The sequence below is a fragment of the Seriola dumerili genome, unplaced genomic scaffold (genome assembly GCF_002260705.1).
Source record: "Seriola dumerili isolate Sdu_G_001 unplaced genomic scaffold, Sdu_1.0 BDQW01000122.1, whole genome shotgun sequence".
Lineage (NCBI taxonomy): Eukaryota > Metazoa > Chordata > Actinopteri > Carangiformes > Carangidae > Seriola > Seriola dumerili.
Genome location: NW_019174377.1, coordinates 3,430,845 through 3,446,020, shown reverse-complemented (window position 1 = coordinate 3,446,020; position 15,176 = coordinate 3,430,845). Strand labels below are relative to the sequence as shown.

The following is a 15,176-nucleotide window of genomic DNA, read 5'->3' as shown; positions in this document are numbered from 1 at the left end:
AGCCGGGTTTTTGTATGTGTGCTCACATTGGTCAGAGGGGTAGGAGGTTCCTACAGCGAGTAGGCTGCAGGAGAACCGTCCTGGACTGTTCAGCCTTGTAATACAGTGCATTGCAGAGTACTCGATGTCCTTGTATTTTGTGTGTAGGCTGTGTTAATGTGACTACGCCAGTTAAATGCATGACGTGTTGTCGGAAGAGGAGCAGGTCAAGTTCAGACGTGTCTACGGCGTTGGCTCAGCAATGTACGCGCTTTAAACTTTACACCAACGCTAGTTTATGAAAGTGTTTTCACATTCATCATGTCGTTTAACGGCTGACTGACATGTCGCACTGACGAGCCAGTCTCGGTTTCGATAGCATTTCAAGAGCATGTCAAGCGAGCTTCCCGAGTTCAGACATGGAGGAACCTGAAGCACACGCCGACACTAAAAACACAGAGAGCTGCTTTGACAAGACGTCCTCCGCTTTAACCGTTGACGATGTGTACGAAATTGCCAAACTGATTGGTACCGAGGTGGAGAAACTAATCGATGGTTATGGCAAAGATAGCGTCGTGGGGCTGGTGCCGAAAATAGTGAAAGTGCTGGAACTGCTGGAGAGTTTCGCCTCGAGGAACCATGCTCACAAACTGAAGGAAGAGGAGCTGCTGAAGACCTTCGAGACGATACAGCTGCAGCAGCAGAAGAAACGCGGTGGGAAAGAAAGCGAGGAGGGCAACGACAAAAATGAAATACGGGTGAGCTACATGGGAGCTCTTAATCCTCTCAGCGTTTTGTAAACAATATACCGACGGCGTCACTGCCTTTTACCTACTGTGCGTGTTATACTACCATTACAACCGTGTAACAACAGGACTGTTTCGGTGCTAAGTCGTGACAAACATTAGTTAGTTGTCAGACAGGCTAAAGGACAGTAGCTACAGTCCATGGCTGACACCCACCATATTCAGCGAAAACAAAACAGTAAAGATATTGAAGACATTTGTATTGAGAGGAGTTAAAATCGAAATTCGTGCATTGTAAAAGACATTTAATCTTGATTGTATGAGCCCTGGTGTTATTTGGTGTTAATTGTGTATAAACCCGAAATTGACCTGAAATAATATTCGTACCACCCTGTGTCGTCAAGGCAACTACGGCGAGAGAAGGGCTGCAACTATTAATCTGTCCACTCTTCTCAATTAGTCAATTATCCGTTTCATCTTCAAAATGCCTTGTATTGTGCGATAAACAGACATTTAAGGTTTACTTCAACATTTTTTCTCATGGTGTATAGGTTACCTATCTTGTGTAAAAAGTGTATGCGACACTAGTGATTTTAGCTAGCTTCGAAAGGATTAGGCACAGCTCATTAAATAATAGCTAATGTTGTCAGAGAAGAAGCTAGCTAGCTAGTTAATTAGTAGCACTGCCTCAGAGAAGTCACACAGTCAGACATGTAGCTACATGTAAAAGTCGTGTATAAGCATTAATAAATTAATTTGATGCTAAGTATCAAAGATAAAGCAGAATACTCATTCTTTAAAAATGAAAGTGGATGTACAACAATCATTAATTTGGGCACTGCCTGTATGTGGTGTTAGTGGGCACCCTTTACCTCTTCATGCATCACACGTGCAAATAACTAAACACATGGAAGGATAACTGGATTACAGGGGCCCAAGTTGGTCAGGGGTTCCCTGGGCCTGATCTTGCATTTTAAGTGACTGTTAATGTTTCTTGTTGGAAATTCAACAAGAAGAGAGACACAAAATGGGTCCAGAGACTCAAAAGAAACACAAAACCAGTGCAGACACTCAAAACAACTACAAAGAGACACACACTGATCACACAAAATAACTACAAAGAGACACAATCTGACCCAGTGAGAAACAAAATGACTACAAAGGGATGCAAAACAACTACAGAGACACAACAGACACAGAAAGCACCTATTATTACTACTGGTTATTGGGGTCACCAGAGATGACATTTTTATTCCATGCTTATGGTGCTGTGACATGATTACAGGCAGTTATTGTACTTCCACAGCAGGAGCCTGCTATTACATGGTATTATGGATTATTAACACACCAAAGAACTTCTTTGCTGTGAGAAAAAAAATCTTTCAAATTGTTTTGTAAAGGCATATCGGTTATTTGTTTTGAGGTACTTTGATCATACTATTAAAACGTAGCTAATAATTCAAATTATTTGTTCTATGCTATTTAATCTACATTGTTGCCAGTTCCCTATTGTACAAAATGTATTTTGGTACTGCTTATCAGTAAGCATTTTTAGCCCTTTACACTTTAAATTGTAGTATCAGTGCTTTGTAGAAAAACAGTTGTTATAATCATGGGTGAGAAAGAAGAGGTGTGGTTCACATAAGTCAGAATTTGCTGCTGAGATGTCTTGGAACCATTTCAGCAAAGCATCTGTAATGATTAAACTACAAAATGACTCATCCACTTGGACACAACCTGTTTTGCTGAATCCAAGTCCCGAGATGCTCAAGAGATTTTAGAACCCATTTTAAATTAGTTTTTTCTGAAAGTTTAGTGTCCTGTATCTGAGGCTGTAGTTTTACAGTCTGACTCCCATCCTCTCAAGCAGGAGCTGCAGCACAAGGAGCAGCAATGGAGCAGGAGGTGTGAGGAGCTGCAGGTACAGGTGCAACAGCTCCAGGAGGACAAGGAGGAGCTGCAGAGTAGGCTAAAGGGCAGCCATGCACAGGAAGGTATGTCCTTGGAGTAAAAATAAGTACTTTTAAAATCTGGATTGTGTCTACTAAATTACTTCACGAACCGGTTCCAAAAGACTTTTTTTTTTCGTTCTGAAAGGAGTCTTTCAATCACTTTATATTGTTTGTAGTCCTCACATGAATTTTTAAATTCGGCCCCAAAAGTACAGATTTTATGACTCAAACTTTTCTTTAAGCCTGAGTGAATCATGAGGATTTTTTTCCATCTGTGAGAGCTAACTGGACTGAATTAAAACTGGAAATGTCTATTGCAATGTATTTTCAAGATGGCTCTCAATTGTAGTAAATTTTAATTACATAAAATTGTTAAATGTGGATATCGAAACAACAGTCTAACATACTTTATACAGTGTAAACAGCAGGGAAACACAAAGTAATTTTTCTTACCCAGGCTGTCATTAGATGTTCTCTAAATAAGCAAATTACCCTCAAGGCAATTTGGTTATGTAGTTTTACTACTTCAGTCCAGGAATGCAAATTTATGTTAAAGCATCTGCAGTGAGAAATCTTTTCAACCAATTACAATACAAATTCAAAGCAGTGGGGTAACAGTTTGATGCACTGACACTGAAAGCAGTCAAACCGGTTGTTACAGTGTTTATAATGCAGTTATTTTGCAGGGTGAAGCAGGTACTAGAGGACTCAGAGGAGGCCTATGCTTACCCTTCAAATATAAAGAGGACGCCAAATAAAGAGGGCTAACAAATTTCAGCATGTAGAAATGTGAGCCAGAAGTCACTTTGCTGACTCTTGTTTTCTTGTACTGACAGGAAAAACATTCGCTCTTAATACTTTTGTGATTTATTTAACAAGAGGCCATTTGGCAGTTGAACGTGATCATTTTATTTTATGTGATGAATGTGACTGCTATCAGGCTCCCGTGCTTCATTCAGCTGAGGCAAAGTTCAGATGTGCTGTTGATTATTTCAGTTTATTTAGAAGAAATTAGTTTTAAGGCACTTCAGAGTATGGTTTAAGAGACACACCGTATTTTAAGTGCCAGTATGTCCAAGGGTCAATTTATCCAGACCATAAAAAAAATATCTTGCCATGAATGGTATCTAGCTGTGCGATAGCTTTGGTTTTATTTGCCCAGGTTTTGAGATATTCACGTCAGAGATCTCTGCCTCAACTCCGTTACAATAGAGGTGAATGGAAAGTTGTCTGTGGTATGTTGGCATAAAAAAAAAATCTTTCAGAAGACAATGTCTCATTTACTTGAGATAATCCACAGTTCTCCCTGTGAACTTGTGTGTTTGAACATTTTAGTGAAAAAATAGGCACCTCCACTCTGGATAAAGAAGTTGAATTTTCCAGATGTTTTCATGACTGAGCACTACAAACCAAATTCTATTTCACTGTTTATGATGTGATTGTGGCGTAATTTTAGAGATAGATATCTCCAAACCTGGGCACATTAAATTGAAACTACCTGCACCTACTACTACTACTACCTTAAGTCTGTGCAAAACATAGCAAGATCGTTGTGCAGTATCTTCTGTCACTTTCAGACTTTCATTAAGGTTATGTGGTAACAACCTATTATGTAGAGATTATCTGTAGATAGATTACACATTTTCTTGAAAGAGATGAGGCCTTGATTTAATTTGAAGTATATGCCCAGATTTATAAATTAACTCTGGCCACTGTCTACATAGTTTAATTTTACTCAGAAGCTACAAAACATATTTTGCATATATTTTTCACCACATAAATGGTAGGAATGGAGTGACAATATCCTCCTTTCTTGTATATTTTCGAACCCTGTATGCAGTCATCACTATACTCTCTGTATTTCCTATGGTTAGTTTATTACATGAAAGATTATGCAGCACTACAGATCAGTAAAGTGGCTTTATTAGCCATTAATTAACTATATAATAAAACAATATGACACCAGCTACCCCATAGGTGAATTTTGTCCTGTGTGTGGTAGACCGTGTCCAGCGGCAGGAGCGAGAGGTGATGCTGAAGCTGAAACAGGTGGTGGACAAGCAGAGAGATGAGCTGAGGGCTAAAGTCCAGGAGATAACCACCATCTCCAAAGAGGTGGAGGCGGTAAGGAGACAGAGACACACGTGTGATGAACCTTCTGCCTATGCTGACTGACACTTTCTCATTAAAAGCTGAATATTCATACACAGCAGCTTTCAACTTCTCAGAAATATTTGTCATTTAATTGATGAGCCAGTTGGTCGCTGGTGGACACTAGGTTTCTAGAGTGGAGAGAAAAGCAGAGAGAGAGAGAGCTGTCATCTTTGCTGGTGTGCATGACACCTATAGCACGTGGACACACAAGCACTATTATGAGGTTTATGACTGTGGGTACAAAGGTTTCGTTCCTTAAAGTCATGTTGACCTCCCCCACAGAAACAACATGTTTTATATTACTATCTTGCTAAAATTCTAGGTTTTGTAAAACTTAATAAACAAATAACACCTCCTAATGTGCATACATTATTACACAGTCATGCATCACATGCATCATCTAAAGAGAAATTACATCATGTAAACCACACCAGTAAACACACTGGAAGATAGGAAATGTGTTAACTATCAGGGAAAGAGTGCAGAGATTATCCACATAGGTGCCAGTTGAGGATTAGGCTGCACTTCAGACAAGTCTGGACAGAGTCTTGTATGAGTGTTTGCACATGTTTTTATGTGTGTCAAGGTACGTATTACACATGATTTTAATAGCAGCCATAACTGTGTTTATTTCTTGATGCTTAGCTTCATAAAAGACAGAATAAACGTCATGGTGTCTCTGTTTGCTCTAATGAATGCCTAGAATTTTTATCATCCTTAAAATGAATGCCTCACTTGTCTTGACATTGTGTGGTGTCATTCCTGTTCCTCCTCCTCCCCCAGACTTTTGGTCTAAATCCGATGCATGGACACATTTTCACCCCACTCTTCTACAGCTATTATTATTGGCCCGTTGCAGATAGTCTTTTTGGTCCAGCCCTGGCTTGTTGTCTGTTTGACTTTAAACCTGTTTAGTAGGTCTACTTGCTACTCATGATACAAATTTTGACTTCATATATATCTGTGTGTGTATGTGTACAGCTCCAGGAGCAGCTGGACCGCTTCATGAAGATGAATGCAGAGCTGCGACACAAGCAGAATGTTCTGCAGGCTCAGCTGAAGAGCACTGTGGAGAGGAAGGCCGACATGGAAGCTGATCTGAAGGAGAAAAGCAAAGAGATAGAAAACCTCCAAGCACAGCTGGATAGCGCCAATAGCAACAGCCCTGTACGCCTGTTATGTTTATGTTTCTTTCATTTCATGTGCAGTGAAGTACATCATACTGTAGTCTAATTGTCACTAATGCACATTATGTAACAATATTTATAATATTCAAAAACAGTGCTCATTGAGCTGAATATCAAAAAAGAGCATTTGGAATTAATTTTCTATCTCTATCGGATGTGGTCAGCTACAAAGTTGACCATCGTATATGATAATTCATTCTAAGATGTTTTTGACATTAGCTAAATGTGTAAAATGTAAATTTGAAGCTGGTAAAACTTAATAAGTGACTTTACTTTCAAACAAGCAAAACAAAGCATATTATATCTGCCTGTATGTCTTCAGTCTCCTCTAAGGAGCTCATGATACACTGTGTTTCCTGTGGTTTGAAGTAGTTTGGATGAGCCTGATGACTCTCTGTTCTCCCATCAGTCTAGTCCAAGTCAAACAGCTCGTGAGTCAACGAAAAAGACGACAGCTGACCAGAAGGATCCTGATCAGCCATGCTTCACCAAGAAAGAGGTGCGTGACATCATTTTCGAGAGGAATGAGCTCAAAACCAACCTGTTCCTGGTGCAGGAGGAGCTCAGCTACTATCAGAGGTGGGTCCACTTTGTGTGTGTGTGTGTGTGTGTGTGTGTGCGTGTGCGTGCGTGCATTTCTTGTTTTGCTATCCTTCAGAAGAAGTTTAGATGAACATGTTCTGAAGTTGCACATTTTAGTGAATTGAATCTGAGATGCAGATACATCAACTGTTGTGTTTGTGGGTAGTTTCCTCTCATTGATAGATGGAGTTTTCCAATTTTCAGAGTTTTAAAGAACTGATTCTTATGATCAAAATGACTGTTTCTGCAGGGAGATCCTGAATGAGGAGCGGTGTCCAGGGTTCCTCTTAGAAGCTGTCCGCTCAGCCATCAAGAAAAGGAGAAAGCTCATTAAGGCAAAGATGCTTGGAATTTCTGTGAACGAATGCAGAAGCAGGTCTCTCTTCCACACACAACACACATTCATCATATCCAGAAATAATGTAGGGATATGTTTAGAAGAGAACGAAGTTTATTCACAGTTTTTGTTGTGTTTTTTTCTCTCCAGTGACGAGGAGGAGAGTTCTTCTCTGTTTGAGCAGACAGAAGTAGATGGCACACAAGTAGACGGCACTGATAAACCAGCTGAGTCACGCATTCGAAACCTGTGAGTACAACCCACACTGCTAAACTGCACAGCTCTGACTTGTAACCAGAATACTGGTGTATGCACTATACATCTTATATACAATTTATGTGCAAAATTGTTGCCACAGCTGCAATGTCATGAAGTCCTATGATTCTGTGGACAACTTTTAATTTGACATTATGGAAGCAGGAAGTGGAGACACGTGGTGATATTCCAACCACTGGTGTACTACTCACCACCCAGGTACAACAACGCCTTTCATAGTCATACTGGCCATCGGGAATGCCGGCATGCGTGTCTTCAGACATTTCTGAGGTTATCTTTAATGTATGTGTGAGCAACCAGGCAAAACACACAAAGAAAAGTTATGCACACAAGTGAGCTTCTCCTCAGTGATTTTATCCAAAAAAGAGCTCATTGTTAAATAGGTCGGTAGATGCATACATGTTTTATTTTTTCTAGCAACGATGTACTTATGAAGCAGAGATCAGACTGTTGGGAGAGAGAAAGATAAACATCTGACATGTTACAAAAGTCCTGAGATAGATATGAAGCCTGATACTGTGAATTTTATGGTCTAAACTGAAACATAATGGTGTTTTGTATTAGCAATATGACATATATATACAATTTAGAATTCAGTTTCCAGCTCTTAATTCAGCAAATCAACAAAATATATTTTAAGAGGTGGCTCATGTTCATGCATTTACCCTTAAATGAAGTCTGTCTTCCTGATCTATATTTAGTATTATGTTGTTATTATGACAGAGAATGTTAACCAGTTTCAGCTAATAAAGGCAAGACTGGCAATTAACTAAGATTTACTCCAACTTAACCAGTATCTTTGGGAAAGTACTTTGAGTCTCTGTGGGGGAAAGTCTCTTGACTGAGAATTTGATTAAGTGAAGAATGTGTTTGACTACTCTTGTTTGGCCAAGACTGTAAAGGGTAAGGGTAAGTTGTGTTATGGGTCTTCTTGGCTTATTTAGCCTATCTAAAATGGTAGACAAATTAATGACAGTATTGTCACTTCTGGTGCAGATTATTTTTTAGCCCTAAATCTCAGAGACACATGTAGAAAGCAGATATAATATAAAATACATATATGTAATACAGCGTGAGCAATTAAAGGCAAAGGAAGAACAATGAAAACTCAGATGGCCCAGAACCACCACTGATATAAAAACTACATCAGAGGGGGTGTCGTGTGGCGTAGTGATCTAAGCAGGCGCCCCATGTGTAGAGGCTACAGTCCTCGCTGCAGTTGGCCCCGGTTCGAGTCCCCCATCGGACGGCCTTTGCTGCATGTCATTCCCCCCCTCTGCCTCCCCATTTCCTGTCTCTCTACTGTCCTGTCGAATAAAGGCATAAAAAGCCCCAAAAAATATACTTAAAAAAAAAAACTACTACATCAGAAATACTGGTGACATCATCTGTGAATCAAAGCTATGGTTTTATCTCACTCTCTTGACACTGTCACCATCCTGGGATCTTCACCAATCCTGGTCTATATTTAGCTGTAATCCCGGACCACAGATCTGACCTCAGGCCTGTCTTTTCTACTCTACAGCTTTGGCTTCCTGACGCGGTCAGGCAGTGGCCGGAGCCCCACCCACATGAGTAACTCCGCTTCCAGCTGGGAGATCATCGGAGACTCAGAGGCCACTGATGAGGCACAGCAGCGTCCGTCTTCCTGAGCCTGGTACTGACTGAGATTTGCCGAGTTTGTCTTCATTATTTGATCTGAAACAGACACATCTCTCTCCTCGGTCACAACATCTCCATCAGCTCGTGGCAGAAAATCTGGTTGTAGCCCAGTTAAAAGGTTAGGAGGTCGTTTTAATGCACTGTGTATAACAGAAAAGTACCATGTGAGTGTGAAAAAAGAGAATGTGTGAATGTTTTTGAACATTCAACCTAAGTTAATTTCCCCCTTATTTTTCCATAGAACTGTGAGGAACACTGTTTAACGTCAGTATAAATGACGCAGTGTACCACAGTATTAAGAGAGCTACTCACCTCAACAAAGATGCTTCCTTTTTTATGATATAAGTATTAATACAAAAATTATATTTTTCTTCATTGTAGGGAAAGTTTTACTGTATGTAATTTTTTGAAAAATGGGGTTATTATGCATAGATATTTATATAAATATGGATTTATATAAAAATATTTTTTAACAAAAACCAAAGACAACACAAAGTTACATATTCTGAAATCAAACTATCCAGTCGAATAATATTGAAAACAGTATATTAAGTTAACCACAAGAGGGCATAGATTCATTTTATGACTAATAAAAACATTTTACCACAAAAAATTATCATGTAACTATTACCTCAGTTGGGGAATTTTTAAGTCATGTGTCTACTCATGTATTTTTTGGGATTTGAAGCACTTTCATGCTCAAAGAAAAAGAAAAGATGTAGCCATAGCAGCAGACTCTTCCAGCAGTCAGTGCATTTTAATGGGCCTTAACTCCTTAAAAAAATATATTCTCTTCATTTTCAGTCGTCAGCCTTTGCACAGCACCAAAGCATTTGGCTGGTGTGTATCTGATGTAGGTGCCATAAGTGTGTGTATACAGACACGTGTTTTAGCTTGTGTAGCAGCCTTGGTTACTTTACTTTTAAAGGAAGCTGTGTGCTTCCTTGTGGAAATGATAAGTGGTGTGGGTATTTTTTCTCTCCAATGTTAGCTGACAAGTTAACATAAAGTATCTGACCATGGCTATTTGACAGATATGTTACCTCTAAAAGTCTGACCGCAGTACTGCTTAGACAGACCAGTGGTATTGTATTTTTTTGAGAGACAATTTATGAACTTCAAATCAAACCATGTCTTCCTGAATTACTGTATTTGCAATCTATTTTTGTAAGCATGTTATATTGGAAAGTTTGTGCTGACGAAGATGTCAATTGCCATGTTAGTGAACTTTATCGAAAATGTGATAAAAAATAATTCAAAATATGGATTTTCTGTGATATTGGAATTTCAAAATTCAATAAAATCCATTTAACACAGACTTTTATTGAAAAACTAGTCTCTGTGCATTTCTCCTCCATGATACATAATATTTTTTTTTACAGGAGCTCAAAGTGATCATGTAATCATCTTTGTACTGACTTTCTTGACTTATAAGGTGGACGAAGGCTTTCTTCATCATTTCCTGGAAGACTCAACAATAGATTCCGGGAAAAAGGGGAAAATCAGGGCTGTGTGTTTGTATGCCCTGCCAGTGTGTGCGGCGAGTTTTGTGTGTTAGTGTTCGACCATCTTTAAAAAGCTCTGTGTCTGCCTGAATAGAAGGAAGTGGCTCTGACTTCCCCAGGAAATGAGAAGAGGAAACCCCGGGGCTTCGACCTCTCTGGCTGCACTGGAGCCACAAGACGACTCACAGGAGAGAAAGGGAGAGAGAGAGAAAAAGGGAAGGAGGGAAGGGTGGAGGGTAGACAGAGAGATACTGCATTTCATTGTGCTGCCCTCTGACTGGAAGGAGAAAAAGTTGAGAGGAAAGAAATCGGGAATAGATTGGACATAAAGACGTGAGACAAAGATATTCGGCCCCTGGTTTTAGTTTTGGACTGGTGTGGAGATGAAGTTTCTCCTCAGCACTCTGAGCGCTCTGCTTTGCTGCTTGTTGTCCTCCTCACACGCACTGGATCCTGCTGGGAAGAATGTCTGCCATAGCATCAGGTACACTTAAACTTCACCTTCACTCACACCTGTTGGCTTTTGACTGTTTGGTTAAAAGATAACAGCAGGAACCAGTTGGTTACAGAAACTTATATTAATACTGTTCCTGTGACAGATTTCAGTGCCATGAGGAGTTCCACCTTCCTCGGGACTATAGGACTGTGCTGGCTATTGTTTTTTAGATATTTTTCCTCGTTAGACACCACAGTTGATAGGTTTCATATTTGTCAAACTGATTTGATTATTTTCTGTACATCAGCGACCCCTCCACCCTTGTCTGTTGCATGGGATGGCGTCAAGAGGGAAAAGAGTGCTCTATACGTGAGTTTAACTATTCAAATGGACAGCAGTCTGTAGAAATTATGCTTTTACTGCCTCCATATTGTCTTTATTTTCATCATTTTGTCATTCACTTGTATGCCGTATGTGTATGTGTGTAGCTGTGTGTGAGGGCGAGCAGGCCTGCCTAAAGGATGAGGTCTGTGTGTATCCTGGAGTGTGTCGCTGCCCACCTGGCTACTACGGAGCTCACTGCAAAACACGTGAGTTACAATGGACAACAGAACACAACAGTTTGATTTACAGAGCACAAATTGCACTAAATATTGCAGTTCTATTGTGTGAAATAGGCAATTAAGGGTCTAGTAAGATGAAGCTAATATTACATTTTTGCCCTGCTCCTGTTTAACATATAATGCACAATGTGGCTTACTGATCACTTTCTCCAAATGTGTAGAATTTAAATAGCAAACCACAATGACACGAGTCACTGCTTCCATATGACTATACAGGTAATTTCTTCTATTAAACCAGTGGTGGAAGAGGTATTCAGACCTTAGATTTAAAAAAAAAAAATGAAGTGAATTTAAAATCCAACTTAGTTAAAAGTCCTTAAAAAATGTACTTAATATACTTAGCATTATCAGCTTACTGTACTCAAAGTATAAAAAGTGGAGCTAGTTTAAAATACTGTGTATACAACCAGGGATTTAAGTCCAGTGGTTCCAAGCCTAGGGGTCCTGCTCTTCCAAAGGGTCAAAAGATAAATCTTCTGTTCTGCTACACCAGTTTGTTTTCAGTTTTTGGACTGAATCTTTAAAAAAAAAAAAAAAAAAAGGGATAATTCTACCTATTTTGGCATACATCTTTAACAGAGATACCAGTTGTTAAGTTTAGATGGGAAATTCCTCATCAACAATTCATAGCCATCTGAAATATGAAAATATTTCACCCCAATTAGACAATGCTTTTTGTGAGGGATCACTAGCCAAAAAGACTGGGAGCCACTGTGTCCTTCAACAATACTCAAATAAAGTACAAGTACCTCAAAATTGTACTAAAGTACAATACTTGTGTAAATGTAGTTAGTTAGACTGTATGACATGTATGCTCTGCGTTTGGTTGTTATCAGGCTGTCCTCCTGAGTTCTGGGCTTCAGACTGTCGCCAAGTGTGTCGGTGCCACCCACACGGCCGGTGTCACCCTGTCACCGGTGAATGCACCTGCAACCCCAACCGCTGGGGTCCACTGTGCCAGTATGCCTGCAAGTGCGCCCGCCATGGCCACTGTCACCCCGTCCACGGAAATTGCACCTGCGATGCAGGCTGGTGGTCACTAACCTGCTTTAAGCCATGCCAATGCTTCAGTGTGGGCTCTGTGGGCCCCAGCTGTGACCAGCTAACAGGCCGATGTCAGTGTCAAAGAGGGCACTGGGGGTTGAGATGTCCCGGCGCTTGCAACTGCCACATGTCGGCATGTAACCAGCGGACTGGTGTGTGTGAGTGCGAGGCAGGCTGGTGGGGCCCCGGTTGTGAACGCAAATGTAACTGTGACCACAAACACAGCACCTGTGACCCGGCTAACGGGGAGTGCCTGTGCCACCCGGGATACAAGGGTATGTTCTGTAACCAGCCCTGTGAATCTGGGAAGTATGGCAGTGGGTGTAAAATGAGGTAGGTGTGTGGAGGTAAAATATACGTTACATTTACACCTGTGGGTTTCCACGCTGAGCTTGCAGGACATTTTATTTACCATGATAAACTCTGACTGGCTCTCCTGATTTTATCTCCCGTCCTTAGTTGTGGTTACTGTAAAGACAACCAGCTTTGCTCTGCCACGGATGGTGCCTGTGCCGCCTGTGAACCCGGCTGGAACGGTACACAGTGTGACCTCCCATGCCCGTCTGGTTATTACGGTGACAACTGCCAGGAGAAATGTCCACACTGCAGGAACAATGAACCCTGTGAACCAAAAACTGGGAAATGTTTGATGTGTGACCCTGGATGGACTGGACCCAGGTGTGCACACATGTTGGATGCATGTGTGAAAATGTTTGACCACACTGTACATAAATTGCACTGAAGGTTACAGGATCATTGGTGGATTTTTCATGTCATCATTTCAGACTGTCAGCGTTTCATACTGGCAACAATTAATTTTTCTCTTCTACCAAAGGGGAAATAAGCTGAGGTTTAGGATGAGAAATTGAAGTCCTCATTATTTGTGTCCTTGGTCATTGCTCCCTGTCGCCCAGATGTGAGGAGGCCTGCTCTGACAGGACGTTCGGAGATGCCTGCAGCTTCCTGTGTAGCCCTTGTTTCCATGGTAACTGCCATCATGTGACAGGAAGATGTGTCTGTCAGCCAGGCTTTCAGGGAGAGAGGTGAGTTTGGCTGGAAGAGTTACTGAATACACACACACACGCACACAAATGATTTAACCATCGACAACACACGTGATAGTATTATTCTTGTTCCTCCACAAACAAGAGAAACTAAGATGAAACTCTTTCATACTGTGTTTTGATTTTTTCAATTGTGCCTGTTTTGAGTTTGTTACATCACATAAATAAGGTAGTAGCGAAATGTAACAGTAAACCAGTCCAGCTAAAAGCTGGAGGTAACTAGCCAAGCTTAAATGCCTTTTACATTGTCCAGACACAGATTGTCCGATATGATAATCATCTAAAAAAGCATGAATTTATATAGCTGTTACACAGAAGAGGCCTGAGACTTTAAACTTATTTATAGATAGATAGATAGATAGATAGATAGATAGATAGATAGATAGATAGATAGATAGATAGATAGATACATACTTTATTTATCCCCTAGGGGAAATTCATTTGTCCATTGCTCATTGTTGATAATAATAATAATAATAAAAACAGCTAATAATGCATAAACAATAATAATTATATTAGTCCACTTCCTTTGGCTGAGTTGTATAGCCTGATGGCAGTGGGAACAAAGGATCTCCTGAACCTCTCTGCTCTGCAGCGCAGTGAGATGAGACGTTTGCTGCAGTTGTAGCTGCTTCTCTGTCCTGCCAGAATGTTGTGGAGAGGGTGGTTGGTATTGTCCATGATAACCTCCATCTTACATTGCATGCATCTCTCCACAACAGTCTAGAGTGAGTCCAGACTCCTGCCAAGCACAGACTCAGCCTTTTTTACTAGCATGTCCAGTCTCCTTGTGTTCATGTCAGACATGCTGCTGCCCCAGCAGACTGCAGCATAACCCAATGACCCTGTGAACCAAAAACTGGGAAATGTTTGATGTGTGACCCTGGATGGACTGGACCCAGGTGTGCACACATGTTGGATGCATGTGTGAAATGTTTGACCACACTGTACATAAATTGCACTGAAGGTTACAGGATCATTGGTGGATTTTTCATGTCATCATTTCAGACTGTCAGCGTTCATACTGGCAACAATTAATTTTTCTCTTCTACCAAAGGGGAAATAGCTGAGGTTTAGGATGAGAAATTGAAGTCCTCATTATTTGTGTCCTTGGTCATTGCTCCCTGTCGCCCAGATGTGAGGAGGCCTGCTCTGACAGGACGTTCGGAGATGCCTGCAGCTTCCTGTGTAGCCCTTGTTTCCATGGTAACTGCCATCATGTGACAGGAAGATGTGTCTGTCAGCCAGGCTTTCAGGGAGAGAGGTGAGTTTGGCTGGAAGAGTTACTGAATACACACACACACGCACACAAATGATTTAACCATCGACAACACACGTGATAGTATTATTCTTGTTCCTCACAAACAAGAGAAACTAAGATGAAACTCTTCATACTGTGTTTTGATTTTTTCAATTGTGCCTGTTTGATGAGTTTGTTACATCACATAAATAAGGTAGTAGCGAATGTAACAGTAAACCAGTCCAGCTAAAAAGCTGGAGGTAACTAGCCAGCTTATAATGCCTTTTACATTGTCCAGACACAGATTGTCCGATATGATAATCATCTAAAAAAGCATGAATTTTATAGCTGTTACACAGAAGAGGCCTGAGACTTTAAACTTATTTTAT

At 40.6% G+C, this 15,176-nt stretch overlaps 2 protein-coding genes across 3 annotated transcripts in view; both read left to right on the top strand.

The window, feature by feature from the left end:
- Positions 1-74: 74 nt before the first annotated feature.
- LOC111224134 (RILP-like protein 1) lies at positions 75-9,301 on the top strand. Of its 2 annotated transcripts, none has more exons than XM_022748547.1 (8): positions 75-737; positions 2,596-2,719; positions 4,680-4,801; positions 5,813-5,998; positions 6,428-6,597; positions 6,851-6,976; positions 7,088-7,186; positions 8,739-9,301. In XM_022748547.1, exons 1-8 carry the CDS (start codon positions 399-401, stop codon positions 8,863-8,865), a joined length of 1,293 nt encoding a protein of 430 aa, XP_022604268.1. In that variant the 5' UTR covers positions 75-398; the 3' UTR covers positions 8,866-9,301. The 2 variants fall into 2 exon arrangements, with proteins under 2 accessions (XP_022604268.1, XP_022604267.1); XM_022748546.1 differs by having other exon boundaries at positions 2,593-2,719.
- A 1,365-nt stretch (positions 9,302-10,666) lies between these two features.
- The window catches only part of scarf1 (scavenger receptor class F member 1), a 10,232-nt gene continuing 5,722 nt past the window's right edge, over positions 10,667-15,176 (top strand). The window contains exons 1-6 of the mRNA XM_022748447.1: positions 10,667-10,864; positions 11,124-11,185; positions 11,305-11,406; positions 12,276-12,816; positions 12,943-13,161; positions 13,398-13,526. Of these exons, the coding sequence (XP_022604168.1) occupies positions 10,764-10,864; positions 11,124-11,185; positions 11,305-11,406; positions 12,276-12,816; positions 12,943-13,161; positions 13,398-13,526 (1,154 nt within the window). The 5' untranslated portion in view covers positions 10,667-10,763. The remainder of the gene's footprint in view (positions 10,865-11,123; positions 11,186-11,304; positions 11,407-12,275; positions 12,817-12,942; positions 13,162-13,397; positions 13,527-15,176) is intronic.

Excerpts from the sequence above, each read along its gene's own strand:
- LOC111224134 (XM_022748546.1), top strand. The coding sequence starts at position 399 with ATGGAGGAACCTGAAGCACACGCCGACACTAAAAACACAGAGAGCTGC. Across the intron at positions 5,999-6,427 it reads GCGCCAATAGCAACAGCCCT|TCTAGTCCAAGTCAAACAGC; the intron begins GTACGCCTGTTA and ends TTCTCCCATCAG. Across the intron at positions 6,598-6,850 it reads GAGCTCAGCTACTATCAGAG|GGAGATCCTGAATGAGGAGC; the intron begins GTGGGTCCACTT and ends CTGTTTCTGCAG.